The 19939-nt window shown below is 39.1% G+C and overlaps 1 protein-coding gene across 6 annotated transcripts in view; it reads right to left on the bottom strand.

Moving 5' to 3' along the window:
• Positions 1-19939, bottom strand: part of KYAT3 (kynurenine aminotransferase 3) — a 57669-nt gene that overhangs the window by 15478 nt on the left and 22252 nt on the right. For 5 of the 6 annotated variants that reach the window (XM_010974668.3, XM_010974665.3, XM_031465539.2 and 2 more), the window contains 8 exons: positions 16649-16707; positions 15903-16047; positions 12573-12722; positions 9424-9510; positions 8526-8651; positions 8306-8426; positions 3446-3522; positions 2007-2096 (listed from right to left, as the gene is read on the bottom strand). In XM_010974668.3, coding sequence (XP_010972970.1) covers positions 2007-2096; positions 3446-3522; positions 8306-8426; positions 8526-8651; positions 9424-9510; positions 12573-12722; positions 15903-16047; positions 16649-16704 — 852 coding nt within the window. In that variant the 5' untranslated portion in view covers positions 16705-16707. The remainder of the gene's footprint in view (positions 1-2006; positions 2097-3445; positions 3523-8305; positions 8427-8525; positions 8652-9423; positions 9511-12572; positions 12723-15902; positions 16048-16648; positions 16708-19939) is intronic. The other variant, XM_010974667.3, reaches the window with a different exon arrangement.

Here is a 19939-nt window from a genome sequence, read left to right as displayed (position 1 = left end):
CATGTCACTCCTGTGCTCAAAATTCTCCAGGGGTTTCCTATCTCACCCGGTCTTTATAGTGACACACATGTCCCTACTCGATCTTACCCCCAGCTGCTTCTCTGATTTATTTCCTCCTACTCTTTTTCCTTGATCATCCCGTCCCAGCCTCTGTGCTTCTCAGTGGTATAAACATGACAGCCACGCCACCTGCCAGGGCCTTTGCACTTGTTCTCTCATAACCAAGTGACGGCTTAACCTCCTTCAGTTCTCTGTGCAAATGTCACCTTCTCAGTGAGGCTTTCAAAGATTACTTCTTTTAACACTGTGTATTTTCCCCATTAGCACTTTGTATCCTTCCTCTCTTACATTCTTCTTCACCTACCAACATCTGACATATTGTATTACTAAAACATTAATTTGTTTATTACCTGTGCTCCCCCACTAGGTCATAAGACGTACAAGGGCAGGAGTTTTGTCTGATGTGTCTCTGATACTTAGTTAATATTTGTTGAGTAAGTGCAGTTTTATTTTGAGAAAATGAAATGGGTTTAATATATAATAAAACCAGTGTTAGGCTAGCCTTTATCATGGTATCACTTTAGAGAACCACTGGAAAAATAATTTTAAATTAGAAATTTTTCTTAATTCAGCAGTTATTTTTCGCAGGAAGCAAAAAGGTTTACTGTAGCCAATATATTTGACTGTTTTGGCTGCTTACCTGCCTTCCAATTTTTTTCCCAGTGTTCTGATTATTTACAGAATGATCGTACATAGATCCCTATTTTATAGACATTAAAAAAAAAAGAAATATAAAAAGACATACATTAAAGTCTTATAACCTACCCATCACTGTCTACTAATTTCATACATCCCTCTTACCCCCACAAAAGGTTTCTTATGGACCCTTCCAGAGATCCTTTAAGAAAATGTAAGTGAATAGTCTTTCCCCTTTCTTATACAAAATGCAGCATAAATATACACTGCTCTTTCCATATCTTGCTTTTTTTACTTTACAATATATCCTGGAAATCTTCCCACATCAGTAAGTATAGAGCTTCCTCATTCTTTTTTTTCACTTTCCCTTTCCTTTTATTTTAAACAGCCATGATGATGAGACAGAATAATGGCCCCCAAAGATATCCATGTCTTAAAACCAAGAACCTGTAAATATGTTACCCTGCATGGTATAATGTTAAGGATCGAGATGGAGAGATTCTCCTGGATTATCTGTGGGCCTAATGTAGTAAAAAGATTCCTTATAAGAGAAAGAAGGTGGTGGGCGAGTTGGTGTCACAGGGGGGATATGTCTTGACAGAGGCAGAGGTCGGAGTGATGTGACCACAAGCCAAGGAATGCAAGCAGCCCCTAGATGCCGGAAAAGACTGGTAGTGGAGTCTCCCTCAAAGCCTCCAGAAGGAATGCAGCAAGGCCAACACCTTGATTTTAGCTCCCTAAGACCCATTTTGGACTGCTGACTTCCAGAATTTTAAGATCAAATTTTGTGTTGTTTTAAGCCACTAAGTTTGTGGTAAGCTGGTACAGAGAAACAGGATACTAATACAGTCATATAATATTTAAATGTTTAAACAAATCATGGTTTATTAAATCGATTATCCATAGACGGACTATCCCCTAACTTCTGCAATGAAAATGAAATGGCCATGTACACACGAAGCTTCTGACATGTGCAGTTGACAGCTTTCGGGTAAATTCCCTTCATGAGCTTCATGAGCACGGACATCTACAACTTTGCTTGGGGCTGTCACTGTCCTCCAGAGTTTGCAGTCCTCTGTGATCCCACCAGCAATATATGAGTGTTCAAAGTTAAAGCTTCATGTATTAAAAACAAACAAAAAAACTATTCTTGATAGCAGTGAATATGTGTTTGGCCTAAATTCTCAAATTATACTAGAATTCCTGCTCAAAAAGGACATGAAGAGAAGAATTAAGGCAATTCAAGTACACATAATAAAAATAACACCACCCAAAGACTTTGCTCAACCCCAAGTGACTGCAACACCTACCTGTAAAGGAGTTGCACACGTATAAATGGTGTTTTGTTGAACTGTCTGTAAATGTTTTATCAAATGTTTAGGACCAATGGACCAGCCAAGCTGGGAAAGAAAACGGTAAAAGCAGATTTCAAAAATGAGTCTAATTCTAAGTACCAAATCTGACAGACGAGCTAAGCTTAATGCAATTAATAAATATATGCAATTCCAAAATGCTCACACCATGAAAGTAGGGCATGTAGTTTTAGTAGGTAGAATTATTTCAGCCCTGTTCTTTTTGTGGAATAGTTTCCAACTGGAGTCACTAAACTCTGCCTTCAGAAGGGAAATAGTGCCCACAATAGATTATCTTCTCCTCCACTGCGATGTTGCAGCTTCTGATATTCTGGAGGTCTCATAACCAGGAACAAAGCTTGTTTGAATTAGATACAGGTAAAAGTATGCCTGAATGAGGGCTGTAAGGGATTCAGCTGTAATTTTGAAACTCCCTGCTTCTTACCCAAATTCAGGAGAGGTGAAGCTGGGAAGATAAGGTTTTTTGTCCTTTTTTTAAACTGAAGTACTGTCAATTACAATGGGTCAACAATTTCTGGTATACAGTACAATGTTCCAGTCTTGCATATACATACATATATTCGTTTTCATATTTTTTCCATTAAAGGTTATTACAAGATATTGAGCATAGTTCCCTGTGCTAAACTTTTTTTTAATCTATTTTTATATATAGTGGCTAACATTTGTAAATATCAAACTCCCAAATTTATCCCCTCCCACACCCTTTCCCCAGTAACCATAAGATTGTTTACTAAGTCTGAGAGTCTCTTTTGTAGATGAGTTCATAGTATCTTTCTTTTTTTAGATTCCACATATAAGTGATATCATGTGGTGAATAAATTTTCTGGCTGTATTACATAGTGCAGTGGTTAAGTGCATGGATTCTGAGGCTAGACTGCCTGTCCCAGCTGGAATTTAAATTTATTAGCAGTGTAACCTTAGGCAAGTTACTCAGCTTCTTTGTACTTTAGTTTTGTCTGTGAAATGGGAATAATAAACTATACCTACCACATAATACGGTTACGAGAATAAAAGGAATCAGTATGTATGAAGCTCTTAGAACCTGGCACACAGTAAATGCCAAAATGTTAGCTATTATTTTTTCTCCTTTTATATTAACATGCAGTAATCTGAACATTCTTTGCAAAGAAAAAAGTATCATTAGTTGGTTATTTATTAAAAAATCACCTAATTTTTTTCTTACTTTTAAAGGAATGATTAGGTCTCAAAAAGGGTAAAGGCCAACCAGAAAACTGGATGAGTAAATAAGGAAAACAGCAGTGAGTAGAAAAATCTGTGAAACTAAATACATATGCATTTAAAACACACACACACACAACTCTACAAGAAATAAAATGCACGCCTGTTTCAAACAATCAAATTCTCGCTCCTCTCACCTTCCAGCCAGTTACACTGAAAGTCTTTCCAGCACTCCCGATCGTTACTGTTCTCTCCCACATTCCTGGAAAAGTGGCTGAACAGGAAAAAAAGAAAGAAAAAAAAAAGGTTAAATAATTGCTTTCCAATCAGTCTACAGTCAGTCTAACCTAAAAACATAAATGCCTAAAGGTGTGGTCAGTAGTGTTATCTCCATGGAGATAATTTTTTAACCCAAACACAGTTGAAAATGCTACCATGCTTGAAAACATTTAAGTGGCAAAACTACTTCCCAGGGCAGGAGCGGCAGAGGTGTCCGCAGGCAGCACTCTGGGCCGGCTCAGCGCCGTGGTCACAGGAGCCAGAGCACCCAGCGTGCTCGGTGTCAGCAGCAGCTGGGTGTCCAACGCCATCACTCTGCGGCTCTGGTTCTGGTTGTGGTCCTGGCTACTGTATAGCTCGCCTCTACTCTGCTCCTTTTCCAAGTCTATTTCTATAGGATTCCTAAGGCAATGGTTCTTAAAATGTGGTTCCCACATCAGCAGTATCAGTTATCACTGGGGAACTTGCAAAAAATGGAAATTCTTGGATCATCAGAAACTCTGGCGAAGGGCCAGCGATCTGCATGCACGTGTGAGAGTGTGTGTGTGTGTTCTGCTAACGACTTACTGAGTCAGAAATCCTATGATGTATAGTTCATTCATTTAGTGTATATAAGAGCCATAGAGTTATGTGACCATCACCACAATCAAGTTTGAAACTTTTTTTTTCACCCTCAAAGGAGCTCCGTATCTGTTAGGTATCACCCACTAATGTTCCCATGGCCAGTAACCCTAGAATTTGCGCCTGAGTGGAGCTTACCTAACACATGTATTTTCTCTGCGATGCAAACCACAGCCTTCCTGCCCTTAGAAACATTAGACAGCACTTCAGCACTATATTTGGGGGCCACTTTAAACAGCAAAACCACTGTGAAAAGGACATGTGCTTACAGAATGAGCTGCCATAAGAAGGCAGAGCATTGCCTTGCTGACCTCAACTGGGAACACGCACATGGGGCAACTCTAATGTCTCCCTCCCCTGCACATGTCTGTGACTGGAGCACTCTACTCATCTGGGGGTTACAAATACATTTTAGTGAGCAGATGAACTCACAAATAAAAATTCCACGAATAATGAGAAACAACTATGTAAAAGTTTTCAAGTTGACTGACATCTTTAATAAAAATCATTCGTTCACTTACTCAGTCACTCATTAAACATTTATTAGCAATGATCAGGAGCCAGGGACTAAGCTAGGTCTAGAGAAAACAAAGATGAGGGGCTTACTGTCTAGCGGGGGCAGGGGACAAGCGGAGCAGCAGCTGCAGTGTGCAGGAGGAGGTGTCAGGGTAACCCTCTGCAGCCAGGGACGCCTGAGGCGAGGCCTGGACAACCACAGGGGCCTCTGCCCAGCAGAGAAGAGGAAGAAAGGTGTTTTGCCCAAAGAGGATTCAGGTATCGAAGTCATGGAGGTATAAAATGCAAGAGTTTGTGAACTCTGTTGGGCACTGGTACCTTGCTCCTGTTAGTCTTCCGGGGACGCTACCCACAACACTGCTCGATGGAGTCCTCAAGGGATTTCGTTGTGAAATTCTTCATACACAATCCCACAAGGTTTTCACCTGGTTTTTTAGAGGTACAACAGATTCTCTTGCATTGTTCTAGGAATATTAGTATGCACAAAGGGAAAACAAATACCCGTTTCTGGGGAGGGTCTAAGCTACTGTCTTCTTGAAGTAATCTTCTCCTAAGCAAACAAAGTGCCTACTAAAATGTAAGGTGGCTAAAGGAAGTTCAAAATGGATGCATATACATTTCAGTCTATCATGAAATACCTGCCAATATTTGTAAAGGTGGGAAAACTATATAAATGAGGAAAGTTATCACTGTATTTTCTGTGGAGTATAAGGAAACCCAAAACGAGAGATGAAGAAAATATTCAGAGAGAGGCGAGAGGAAGAAGGAATATTCTAACATTTGATGTAAATAATTACATCTTTTCAAGTTGAGACATTTCTAGTCTTCCAAGGTATTTCCAAAGAATACAACACATGTCCCACTTTCCTATTTGACCAGAGAACTATGTTTAATTCAGAGTATCACTTCCTTTAAAATAAAAATACATATCCAAATCAGGAAGGCCTACTAGTAAGAATATCTAAAAATAAATTTTCCTAAAATAAGGATTACCCAGAGACACTAATACAATCCTCTAACATGTTTTCAATATAAGTTACATATGAAGGAAATAAAAACTACATACACATCAAATGTAGGTTCCAAACATAAAATATCAAATCTAAGTATAGTATTTAAAAGGTGAGCTAACTAATTTCTTGATGTCTCTTTCGGCCATATAGAAGCAGATGTTTTGGAGGGGAGGGTAGAGCTCAGTGCTAGAGTGCTTGTTTAGCATGCACAAGGTCCTGGGTTCAATCCTCAGCACCTCTGTTTAAATAAATAAGGAAACCTAATTACCCCCCACCCCCAGAATAAATAAATAATTTTTAAAAACACATAAAAAGTGTTAACTCTAAAAAATAAATAAATAAAGAGTAATGTCTTTTCTTCAAAGACTAAGCTAATCAGCTGGATAATTTACAAGGAATTTTATACTAATTTTCCATACATCAATGGATTAGTACATAAATACCAGTGTATCAGTATCCGTCTCTTCCAGAAGAGAAGTTTCTTTTGTTGACTGAAATGTCATCTTACATGTCATTTACCTGGAGACATCATTTGAATCAAAAATCTGATCCAATAAGAACAAATTCTATTATTTCAACAAAAAGGGCCATAAGTAATTTAAAAACATCTAGATATTCATGTCCTCTCCATCTCAGAGATTTGGGGAGCTACAGAATATAAACAGGCAGAGCAGATGACCATAGCACTGCGTGTGAATTCAGTAACCTAGAGGGAAAAAAAATCTTTGCAGGTCTGATGATTTCAAAAAACTATATCCAGTGTCCAGTACTGGTAAGTTCAGCTTGCAACTATATCAAACGGCAACTGGTCTTTGCACGTCCCCTCTATGACCCAGGATCCTTAAATCGGCCACGGCAGCTGTAACAGTTATTCACTGGCAATTTAGGCTTCAGTATAAGTCAGATGAAGATTAGAGACATGATGAAGATTAGAGACATGATGAAGAGTGAAAACCACACCAGGGAAAACTGCCCCTGTGACAACATGGAGATGACGCCAACTGCATGATGTGTGGCCAGCAAGCCTTACGGTGTCAGACTCGAGACCTGCCTCTCTGCAGATGATGGAGTAGCCATTTTGCATCCTTCATGTAACGAAGGCTGCTGTGTTTAACAGAATACATTTTCGTGCTTTTGCACTCTCTAAATAATAAAATAGTGAATTCATTTTTTCTTGTTTTAACTTTATGAGTTATTCTAACAACTAAAAAATCTGAGTTAAAGATACATGTCTTGATATCTTTAGCAAATAATATTGTTTACACTTTGCCATGAAGGGCTTACAACATAGGGTTTAAACAAATTTCAAGCCTTTTGGAAAGAAAATTGCTACACTGAGTTCACTAAAATTTGAAAGCTTTCAGTCATTATTGCACAGACACGAACATTTGTAAAATACATAAAATGCTGAGTATAAAATTATACTTATTCATTAGGTAGATGCCTCTTTCTCTCTCTGCTTAATCTAAAAAAATTACTGAAAAAGTTAACTGTCCATGTCAGTCTGATTCTCAACTGGGGAATAGTTCAAATGACCTGAGACACAGATCGACAAGACGGCTGAAGTGACCTCTGCGGCCCACTCCTTTGCTGATCACCTTGAGCAGCTGCTTTCTCCTCTCTGTCTCTGTCATTTGTAATGCACCACAGGGGTAATTATGATATGTGCAACTATTTACATACAAGAGCACTCTTTTTAAAATGTATTGGTTTCTGCCACGCTGATTTTAGTTATCCTTCCCTTTTCCTTTTCATACTTCCTATTCATTTATTCAACAATGACTTTCTGATGGTCTACCACGCACAAAACCCTATTCGGGGAACAGGACATTGAGAAGAGACCAAAACAAAAGAAAATACCTACTTTCTTGTAGGTTAAAAGTCAAATATACAGATCCTGGTATTTGTTATACAGAAAAAAAGGACAAAACAAATGCTGGAAGGAGAGATACAACCATCTTAAATGTTGTGGTCAACGAAATTCAACCTACGAATAGAGATCCGAGGGAGGTGAGAGACTGAGCCTTGTGGGTATTTGGTGGAAATGCATTTCCAGGTAGAGGAAGGGCAAGTGCAAAGACACAAAGGTTGCAGCCCAGTTTACAAACCTAGAGTTGACATCAAGGTCTGGATCACCCCTTCTAGAAGATACTGTGGCATCTGTGAGATGGCCCGGTAGTGCAGTGAAATCCCGGGCAAGGGCCGCACAGTAGTACCCCTCCTGTCCCTGCAGCTTCCTCCTGTTGACCTGGCGTTTTGGCAACTTGCTCAACAGGGACAAACCAGTTTAGGAACAAGCAAGCCCATGTCTCATGTGCTGAGTAACAGCCAGATTTCTGGGGAAAAGCTAAGGATACAGGCAGAGGTACCATTTTTCTGGTTTCATAGCTTTGTAGTGTGATCCAAAATCTCTCCCTCTAGCTTGTACAGTTTGTTTCAGTCTGTTCATTCATTCACTCCAGCATCATTCACTCAAATCCCACTTTAAGTGCTCATACAGACATTTTCCCATCACGAAGACTTCTTTAAAGCTGTTCTGGGAGACTTTCCAGTCACACATTAAACAGTCACACATTAAACAAGTGCCCAAACACACTTAGATCTGCGATTCTATATAAGAACCGGTACCTATTTTTAAATGCTTGTTTCCAGTATACACGAGCCATTCATAAACCTCATCGCTGATGCACAGCGTGTCGTATTTGATGCAAAGGTCAGCAATCACTTGGAGCTCCGAGTTGGTGAACACCTGCACAAATTAAAGGGAACAAAAGAGCAGGGCCAATCATTGTTCAACACGTGAGAAAGTGAGGGACCACAAGACTGCATAAGGAGGTAACAGACTCACCTTGCCAAGGGGGTTATGTGGAGTATTTAGGATTATAGCCTTGGTTTTAGAATTAAATTTGCTTGCCAGTTCTTCAGGATCTAATGTCCAGTCAGAACTAGACCATTTTTTGCCATCAACAGGTTTCTAAGCATGAAGAATGAAGATACGATTTAATTCAATTAATTCATGTTTGCTGCCTTACAGATCAATAACCTAATAAGGAAAAAGAAAGTAGAGAAAAGCATGGCAAAGGTAACTGAATAACTAACAAAGGAAAGAAACAGAAATAACTAAGCTTTACTTCTGCCTTGAGAGCTCAAGAGAACTTGATTCTCATGCTCATAACCGTCAAATGGAAACATGAACTGTCAACATTAACAGCTGTTAACATGCCTATATTCCTTCTACGGAGCCAGCTGTCAATGTGGTCAATGTGTCACATACTACAAGGCTAAGAGAAGGTTCTGTGATTCACCTTAGTGTATTACGTATTTTGATACAGTTTTTAAAAAGACAATGATATTTTATTGTATTTCTAAAGACAAAAGCAGAATTTAAAAAGTCACTTCGCTCAGAATTCAACAAGCATTTATTGAGCACCCAGCATATACCCTGCACTGCTAGTCACTGGGGAGCAGTGCTATAAAAGTGAGTCAGAAATGGTCTCTGCCCTGGTGGTGCTCACAGTTGGTGGGGGAGACACAGAACCAAAACAGTATTACATACAATGTAGATGTGCGGTAAACGTAACATAATGTACTAAAAGCTCCCCCCACAAAGTTGTTGGTTACCTTCAGTCACAGTAGAGATACATAGTAAATCCAAACATATAATCAAAGTAGAAACTTCATTGGCAACCAAGTAATTGGTACTTTCAAGACTTCTTAAAACACGTGAGTCATGCGGGCAAACTTACAGCTCTTAAGGGAATAAAAACTGGCGTTGCTCCAGCCATTCTCACCATGGGCTCATAGCAGTCATAGAAAGGCACTATCACTATGACCTGGAATAAAACCAAGTAAGAACACGACACATCAATCACTAATCCATTTAACAAATACTGTGCACCTGCCACGCGCGAGGCACTGTAGTATGTGCTAGGAAGCAGCAGTGAAGACAGCGGGCCTTGTCTGGGCACATCCAGGTGAAGACGCCCTCAGGGATAAACCTGCTGAGAGCCTTAACTGGAGTTCCTTGACCTCTTAAGGGGATCTACAGAGAGGCTTGCCGTGGGGACCCTTGAAGTTGTATGTAAAATTTTCTACATGCACACATACATCTTTCTGGGGAAAGGAGTCATAGCTCTCACCACATTCTCAAAGGGACATTCCAGCCCAAAGCACCGAGTTTCTTTACATTTCAAATTAGAAATTAAATTATCGGTGGCAGAGCAAGACCATAAGGAAAGAGAACACTGTGCCCAATGCTCTCTGTTACGGAGTACTGATTTATAAGTATTATCCTGAGAGTGAAGAGGCTTTTTACTCAAAAGCATTCCAAAACAAAGTGTGGCTGCGGGGAGACAGGGTGCTATTGCTATTGTCTGATACCCACAATTTCCCTCCTGCTGACTTATTCTGGATTCTTTTTTCCTAACCCGTTGAGATATACCCCTCCCCCTCTGCCCCTCCAGGCTCTCTCTCAGTCACTCATGGCCTGGCTTTCAGGTCAGTGTGCCAGACTAGCCGGTCCAGTCAGTATTCCCCCTGTGGTATGCCAGCCTGGGCCTACCATCTCTGACTTTTTGCTTTCCTATAAGGAGAGTTTGAACACATAATTTATAGCCGTTGTGTAATTCAATTTTTCATTTTTTAAAAAATGTAGCAAGATTGCACAAAGTCAATATTATATAGTTTTAATATTTATTATTTTAATGGCTATTTGAGAATCTATTGAATTCTATAATAATTTTGTTATAGTTTGTGTGTATGAATAACAATGCTATGACCATTTGTGACTACGCATAGTTTCTCCATTTTTAAATCATCTGGTGAATAAATTCACATGATTGCTATTGCTAGGCTAATGGGCAGAAACACCTTTATGGTATAGCACCATGTATATATGTATGTATGCACAGTACCACACACCTCTATATACAGTGCTGCCATGTATAGTGCTGTGTGTGTGTGTGTGACTATATATATATACAAATTGCTCTTCATAGATCAGATCTGGCAACAATTTATAGTTTTACACATCCACACTAAATTGCCTCATTTAACTTGTGGTTAAATTCACGGTATGTAATTATCATTCTGAATTTGCATTTTGTACTGTTTGCATTTCCAATGATGTGAAATACCTGCTCAAGGCCTTCCTCACTGGAGACAAAGGAGGCCCTTCTCTAAGGCCCCTCTTGTGTGTACTAGCCACCAACTCCACTGAGTAGTTACTACACAGTGCGCTTCGTTGGGTGTCGAGTATTGTGGAGGACAAAGAAATGAGCCAGGAATGGATCCTTTCCTCAAGTCCTCAATTCGACTGTGAAACTCTCAGGGACTGAGATGACCAGTCTCTGTAATGCTGACGCTGGTGAGAAACACTGCCTGATATGAGGTGAGAGCCCAATGAAGGAAAATAAATTGGAGGGGCGGCGAGGTGAAACTAAGGAATATACTTGACACCCTCCCCTGTAACTTCTTTACTTTTACAATGGAAATCATTCCCCTCTTTGTGAAGGGTATTTACTGAGCACGCACCGTCTTAGGTGCTGGCTCTACAGTTCTCCTGGAACTTACATTCTACAGAGACAAACTTACAATAAATGAGAAAACAAGGAAGCAAATCAAATAATTTCAGACAGTAGTAAATACTGTAAGGAAGATAATAGGCCAGTATGATAGAAAGTGATGTGTGCTGTTTCAAAATATTAGATAAGGAAATGAGGGAAGAAAGAACGCCAAGGGCCGGGCGCTGGGACACACCAACAGAGAGCAAGAAAGAGGAAGCAACAAAGGATTACCACCACCCAAGTCTGAGACAAAACTTTCAACTATTTTATAGGACTAGCGGAGATTACGTGCATGAAAGTATGACTGGACTTCCTTAACATGTGTCCTTAAGTAGCTGATTGTAGAGGGAATTCAAGATGGTAAAGGACAGCGTAACACAAAGGAACAGTGGTCTCTCTTACACAAGAGGTACAGATAAAGCACTAGGAGAGCTCAAACAGATCAGGGCAAATCTTCATTCTTCAGACCCAGCTGAAGCAACCACTCTCTGGAGCTTTTCAGGCCTACATGAGCGGAGCTGATCACTTCTTCCTCTTATCACTGTGTAATTTACACCGCCTACCGCACTGCGTTCCTCTTCATATGTTTACAAGCCTATCTCCTCTACTAGACAGGGAATCCCTTCCACAGAGAAACCACAGTGTCAAGCATATCCTCCATAACTTCTGAATAAATGAAGGAGGTGAGGAAATAGTGCAACAGTGTGTTGGAATGACAATGGGGAATTAGGGACAGAACTGACTGAACTCAGTGCCAAGGTGGGTCTTACATCACAGCACTAAATAAACCATAGCAGTCCTGCTATACATCCCTCACATGGTGCTGCTGGCAATACAGGGCACGAAAAGACAGTGATCCAGCACCTGCTGACTGAGTTCAGATTAAAGGCTATTTTAGTAGAGAAAACGAAGATTCATTCTCCCCCATCATAGCTAGCCTGCCCTAAACAGCCTGTAAAAGTAAGAATAAATGACATGCAACAAAATGGATGAATCTCACGGACAAGTATCAAGTTAAAGAGCAGGCAAAACGAAGCTCAGGTGACAGAACACAGGGGAGTGGCTGCCTCTGGGAGAGCACAGACTAGGAAGGGGCAAGGGGAGCCTCCCGCGTGCTGGCCGTGCCTACATGTTCATCTGGTCTGTAGTTACACGCAGACACAAGTGCACACATTCAAGTAAAAATTTACTGAGTTGTGCTTACGATTTGTGAGCGTGACTGTACATGCATTATACTTCAAAAACAATTAAAAATAAAAGTATAAAATAAGTAAAAGCAGGACAAATGATAATGATTAATACAGGCAACATGACAATGTTAATATACTTACTTCATCTCCCTCATCAATTAATCCTTGAATGGCATTAAAAAGAGAGCCATATGCTCCCACTGTCACAAGGATTTCTTTGTCTGGATTGATTCGATTTTGATAAAACTTTTCATATAGGCAGGACAGAGCTTTCACAAGCGATGGATGACCCTGTTGAGTGAAAAGAAGAAAAAAGCCTTGAATTTAATTATTGGGCCTACTTCTTTGAGGCCTTTTGGCTCTAAAATGTAAGAATTTTTAACATTTAGGTTTTATAATATCCAATTTATATTTTTAAATGGCAATAAATTAAAACAAAATTTCCCCTACTTTCCAGGGATTCCTACATGAATGGTCATGAGGATTTGCTAGTGATTAAAAACTTCCTATGAAATGACTGATTCTGGAATACAAAATCTCAAGGTATATTTGCTTTTAATAAAAACTGACTTCAATGCCAAATATATTTGACAGTATGTTTTTTTTTCTATTTTACATGCATTTATTTTATCCTATTCACATTGATAATTGTCATGCAACCTACAAAAAGTACAAAAGCCTAATCCATTTTTCACTAACAGGTCAGAGCCAAGTTGCAAAAAAGGAACTGCATATGTATAGGAAATTATAAGAGGAGTTCCAGTGTCCTGCACAAGTCATACTGCCTTTCACACGATGTATTTAAAACTATAAATACTGCCACAGGAGAAATCTCTTGTCTTTGCAGTGACAATGCATCTAAAACTAAAGTAAATTAATCAGATGTCCAACAAAAAGGGGGATTTTTACTCTTTTTTTCCCCCCAATATTCCAATATTGTAATCTAACAGTCCACATTTTAAATAAACCTGTCAGAGGTTTTTGGGACTTTTTTGGAAAGAAAAAGAACATTCACACTTTAATAACTTTCATGCAACTAAGCTTTACCATCAAATAACTGTTTTTGAATGGGATTTTTATTTAGTATTTCTGGCATTTTCTACTACTAACAGCTTTCCCCACTACATTAATAATATTTGCTAGATTGACTGACTACATTAATCCTTCACAGCCATCTGACATAGTCAGTGCTGGTCCTTTTATATGACAGCATGTGTTTTTAATAGCAATCAAAACACATTTAACTCTTTCATTTTTAACAGTAATTAAATCATATTGAATAGAGTTGGATTTTTCCCCCTAGTTAAAATAAGCCGAAACTCCTGCATTAAATGTATACCCTCTGAATCTGTTCTTCCAAGTCGCCCAAGAGAAAGTCATGCCAACCAATGGACTATAGAGAGAGGGCAAAAACAAATTCACCCAAGAGACACACAGTAGTGTTGATGTGACAGCAAACGTTAGGACGACGTGGAATGCAGCTCACAGTGACAGCAAGAGAGCAGCAGTCATCTAGGAAGACACTTTTCACGAGGGGAAGGAAGGGCTGTAAAGGTCCAGAGTCTGAGACACGTGGGGAGTCGTATGAACCCTTGATTAGCTCTTCCTCAACCTTCTTTCCATGTTCTGTTTGCTTCTCTCCTCTTTCTTTTCCCCTACTTTCTCATTTAGTATTGAAGTCAATCTTCCTTCCTTCCTTCCTTCCTTCCTCCCTCCCTCCCTCCCTCCCTTTCTTTTTTATCCATCATCTACTTCTTTTTGCTTTTGGGAACCACCCTGATTTTCTGTCACTTGCGAATGAGTGTCGGAGTGCAGGTCACGTGCCTTTGTTTGGAAAGCATCTGGGCTCTGGAGAAATAAACTGGGTTAGGATGCAGGAGAAGGTGGAGCTGGTTGGATATACCCTAGGTTTGGGAGGTAAAGGGTCTTTGGCTCCTTCAAGTTGTCTTCCCAGTTTATATGAAGAAACGAGGAATTTTTTTGTCAAAGATGCACTTATTTGTCATATTTTTATTCTTTTCAGAATATTGGCTAGTATGTCCCAGATCCCCTCCACCCCTCCTTCCAGTTAAAATCAATAAAAATAAAACCAAAGCACATTTTTCATATTCTGAAATTAGGAGATATTATCATGTTAGAGAAACTGGTTATAATTAATAATAGAAAAGGTGATATAACACAGCCAGTAAACTAAAAAATAATAGCGAGAGAAAGACCACTTAAGTTTAAGGTAAAAAAAATGCACATGAATTGTGGAAAGAGCAAGAGAAAGTTGTCACCCCTCCCAGAAATCCAAAATTTCCTTTGAATTTCATTTTAGTACCAGGTTTAACAAATTCTAGCAAAGGGTGATCTGAAAGCAACTGTAAACACTATATTTCTTTCCTTAGAATAAGGATCTGTGTTTAAAAAACTTTTGATTACAAGTGTAACTCACGCTTCACGTAGTAAGTAAAACTAGGCAAAGATACATAAAGAAAATTCTCTCTCCTCAAAATCTTTTACCTCCCACCCCCCGAAGTGACCAACGTCCACAACCTAGTGGTGGTGCAACACCATTCCCAGTGATTGCATCCATATAAACACACACACACACATACACACACTCATATCTATTCACAAAAATTGGAAAATAGACAAATGGGCACAGTTATGTTCTAATAAAGTCTTATGTACAAAACCAGGGGTGGGCTGGATTTGGCCCATGGATCGCAGCCTGCCAAACTCTCCTATGGATCAATTTAGGGAGAACTGACACCTTACCCATATTTAGTCTTCCAGTCCATGAACATCATACATTACTCCATTTATTTAGGTATTGTTTAATTTCTCTCAGCAAGTGTTGTAGTTTTCAGTGTACATACCTTGCACATCTTTAAAAAAATCAGTTCTAAATTTTATGTGTTTGGATACTAATGTAAATAGCACTTGAAAATTTTTTACTTTTTAACTGGTCTTTTTTAACATACAGAAACACAACTGATTTTTATATATTGGCCTTGTGTCCTGCAACTCTGTGTCTGTTCACTTAATAAGTTGTGGTGGGTTTTATTTTAGTAGAATCTAGGAAGTCTCTCTTGATGTTCTAGGCATTTCATCACAGAAGGATGGAGGTTGGGCTGAGGTAGAGAGGAAGAAAGTTATTAGGTGGAAATGGATATTAAGAGGCCAGTGCTGAGGCTGCACAAACGTTAATGGGAGAGAAAACATGTCTCAAGAGAATATTCTCCCTCCCTTGTTGCCAGAGGAACACATCCTGGAAGTACAGTAAAGCAGGGGCCGAGGCAGGACTGTGGAGAAGCTGGAAGCAGGGCACAGCTCATCCTGGGAGACAAGGGCAAGGGTGGGGTCGCTCTGGGTATAAGGTTGGGACAGTTGGTTCCAGAAAGCCAATCACACAGAAGTGGTACAGAAGTACATTCACACACCATAAAATACAAGCTCACGCCCCACAGGGTCTCAAATACTTACAAAGCCCCGTGTATACTGGTTCAGACTATCAATTGCTGCGACCTTTGACAATTCTTCCTTTACGTAATTAGGAGGGGATATATCTGGAAGGCCTTGGCCAAGATTCACAACAGAGGGGTCTGCAGCCAACTTGGTAAATTCGATCCTAAGGTTAAAAATACTAATATTAGTAGGTGCTAAAATTACAAAGTTATCCTTTTTACTGCATAGTCTTAGAAAACTGAAAAATAAGACCTAGTTAAGTGTTACAGATCAAAAAAAAAAAAAAAAAAAAAAAAAAGAAAGAGCTCCTAACAAAAATTTTATCATCTGCAAAGGGACTTTACCCAGTAAAATGATGGCTGAACTGATGAACTGAATGTTTCTTACAAATTTCAATTCCAGGATACTCGTATTTTAATTGTATGTGTATTTTTTCTTAACCATCCACTGCTATGTTCTGTTATCACCCATTAGAGAGGAGAAGTTCTTGGTTTAGAAGGTTAAGTTCCAGGAGGGCGCCCACCCAATCTGTCCTTTTCTCTGCCCCTTTCCAGTGCCTAGCAAAGGGCGTGGCACATTTGCTAAATGAATAAATCAGTGTAAGAACCATTACTTCCTTCCATTTCCATTTAATGGATAAATTAAAATAAGTGGTATTGTTTATATACAATAGCTAGGCTAAAAATTCCCAACTAAGGATATAAACACTTCGAAGAAAAAAAAAAACCTCACCCCATTATTATTGTTTATTCTAAGGTACTTACCACACATTCTTATCAAGGCCTTCAATTCGTTTCGCATTTTTGAGTTTCGAAGACATTTTCTGAAAGATAAAAATATTGAAAGGGTTTTTAAATTCCTTTAATTCAAAAACAAATGGTTTCTAAACAAATGGTTTTAAAACTACTCAATAAGGAGTTCCAAGTAACACAGTAGGGTAACGTTACTGGGTAGTGAGTACGTACTAGGCACTGTTCTAACTGTTTTAAAGAATTAACTCATTTAATATTTACAGCAACCTTATGTGGTGGTTCTATCAGACTGGATAAAATCACACATCTTTACACATCTGCCCAAGATCACGAAAGCTAGTACCATTTAACTCAGATTCAACTCCGGATTTGAACCCAGGCAGTGTGACTTCAGAACACATACTCAGTATTATTTCCACATACTGTCCCTCACATAATAAGACTTTCTAAAAAAGATTACTAGGATGTTGCCTCTTAAAAAGTGTATTACATTTGGGAGTCTGAGATTTGAAAATGGTAACCACTATATATAAAATAGATAAACAGCAAGGCCCTACTTTATAGCACAGGGAACTATGTTCAGTATCTTGTAATAACCTTTAATGAAAAAGAATATGAAAATGAATATATGTCGATATATGCATGACTGGGACATTGTTCTGCACACCAGAAATGGACAAAGTATAACTGACTACACTTAAATTTAAAAAAGTGTATTAGACATTTAGGTCAGATCTACTTACATCAAACAAGCTACAGTGGGGCAGAAAAATATTAAAGGTTAAAATCATGGCACAGCACACAATTTTTTCATTCTTTAGCTTCTAAAATTAAGTTTACAAATCTCCCAAAAGCATTGAATTAGCTTTGAGTTCAGTGTTAATAAGTTGCTGTTGGAAATTAAAAAAAAAATGACTGGCAGCATCTCTACGAAGATTTTCCTAATAGAATATTAAAGTAATTTTAATTCAATCTAAGAGGAAGACAATGATAATGGTTATTAAACAGACCATTGTTCTCGTTCTATTTCCAATAATGGAACCAAGAAAAATACAATTTCACCGTCATATTTTTAATCTTTGAAACTCCCGTGAAGTAAATCACATGCAAATTCTCCAGAGGTTAACGTGCCTTCCAGGACAATGTCATGATTAAGTATCCACCTGAACATAATGCTATTTTAGAGACTACAATTATACAACTGAAAACTCCCAGAAAGATAGAGAAAACGGTATTTTAGTAATTGTCCTTTGTCTTCTCTAAAAAAATGTTTGAAACGATGATTCAGTCTGTGACTACAAAGTGGAGATTCATGTATAAAAGTGAGCACAGTCTACAGTAGATAATTTAGACACAAAGTATAATTTTACCTAAAATATTTAGGTAATTGAGATCCAAATGCATTTTCAGATTTAACTTTCTTTTAAGTGTATGTCTAGAACAGCATCTTCTCTCACTACCCTCCCTGCCTCTTCCTTCCCACTGTATGCCTCAACCGTTCTGGTATTTCAAATATTATAGCGCCTTCTCCCACAGGCTCCACATGTGATACTTCCTCTAACCAATGGCCCTTCCATACCAGTTTCTCAGCCTTTTGTTTTTGGTTACCACACCCTCCTACCCCCATCCTGGCCCATGGAGACTGTTTTAGGCATTTTTTCCTAATCATCTCTTCCCCTCTCCCTCATTAAATATTAAGAAACAAGATTTTGTCAGGTAAAGTTGAGTACTGGATGATCACAAAACATTATACTAACTATGATTTATTTCACCTGCCAAGCACCAGTTTCTCCCCCTTGGGGTCAACTGCACCTCCGTTAAGAATGCATGTTCTATATATATTTGATCTAATCCTGGGTCTCCACCACCTTGTCTCTTCACTCGGCTAACTCCTATTCCACCTGCCACCTTCAGTTCTCAAATTAGACCTCATCCCTCCAGACAGTCTTCTCTGATTCCCCACGTCAAGGTCAGATGCTCATCCTATGTGCTCCTACGCCATGCAGCATTTCCAGTACTTACTACATAACTTTTTTTTTCCTGTTTATTTGTCTGTAATCGTCCTAGACTATAAACACTACAAGGACTGTTTCCAGCTTGCTCACTGTTCACTGATGTGTGTATTAACTAGATTTCTCCGAAGAAACAGACCGATAGGATGTGTGTCTGTGTGTCTGTGTGCATGTGTGTGTGTGTATATATATATATATATATATATATATATATATATTTATTTTTAAGGAACCGGCTCATGAGCTTTGTGGGAGCTGGCCAAGTTTGAAATCTGCAGCGTGCCAGCAGGCTGGAGACCTAGGGAAGAGCTGACTGTGGCAGCTGGCGTCCGCAGGCGGTCTCGAGGCAGAATTCCCTCCTCCTGGGGGAACCTTGGTCTTTCTTCGCTTATGGCCTCTAACCGACTGAATCAAGCCCACCCTCATTAAGGAGGGTAATTTGCTTTACTTAAAGTCTACTGACTGAAGCATTAATCTCACCTGAAAAATACCTTCCCAGAGACATCTAGACTGGTGTTTGACCAAATATCTGGGTATCGTGGACTAGCCAAGTTGACACATAAAATTAACCATTACAGTATCCAACACATAGTACTATGCCTGGCACTTAGCAAGTTTGTAATAAATATCTGATGAATGAATTAAAAAAAAACATACATTAGAAGTCAACTTATGGTGTCAGTTACCTTAGGTTAATGCTTCAGTAACACATGACCCCAAAGTCTTAGTTGCTTAAAATCATTAAGGTTTAATTCTTTTTCATGCTGCATGTCCACTGAAGGTCAACTGCTGCTTTGGCTCCCGTCACTGTCACTCTGAGACAGGCTGATGAAAAAGCCTCTATCTGGAATACTGCCAGTTTCATGGCAGAAGAAAAAAATTCTTAAAAGTTTCTGCCTAGATGTCTATACATCGTTTCTCCTCACATTTTATTGGCTTAAGCAGTTTCATGGCTAAGTGTGACACCAACATGGCAGAAATGATGTCTGCACGTGTAACAGGATAGGTGGCTATTATGGGTTGAAGTGTACCCCCAACCCCGCCCCACTTCTTAAGCTGCAGTCTTATCATCCAGTACCTCAGAATGTGATCTTATTTGGAATTAAGTTCATTGCAGATGTCATTAGCTAAACTGAGGTCATTAGGGTGGGCCCTAAATCCAATGTGAATGGTGGCTATATCAAAAGGGAAATTTGAAGACAGACTGGCATACAGGGAGAATGCCGATGAAGATGAAGGCAGAACAGGCAGAAGTCGTAAAATAGAGACAAACAAAACAAAACAAAAACCA

This window comes from Camelus dromedarius, chromosome 14, assembly GCF_036321535.1.
Source record: "Camelus dromedarius isolate mCamDro1 chromosome 14, mCamDro1.pat, whole genome shotgun sequence".
NCBI lineage: Eukaryota > Metazoa > Chordata > Mammalia > Artiodactyla > Camelidae > Camelus > Camelus dromedarius.
This window is presented reverse-complemented; position numbering and strand designations above follow the sequence as displayed.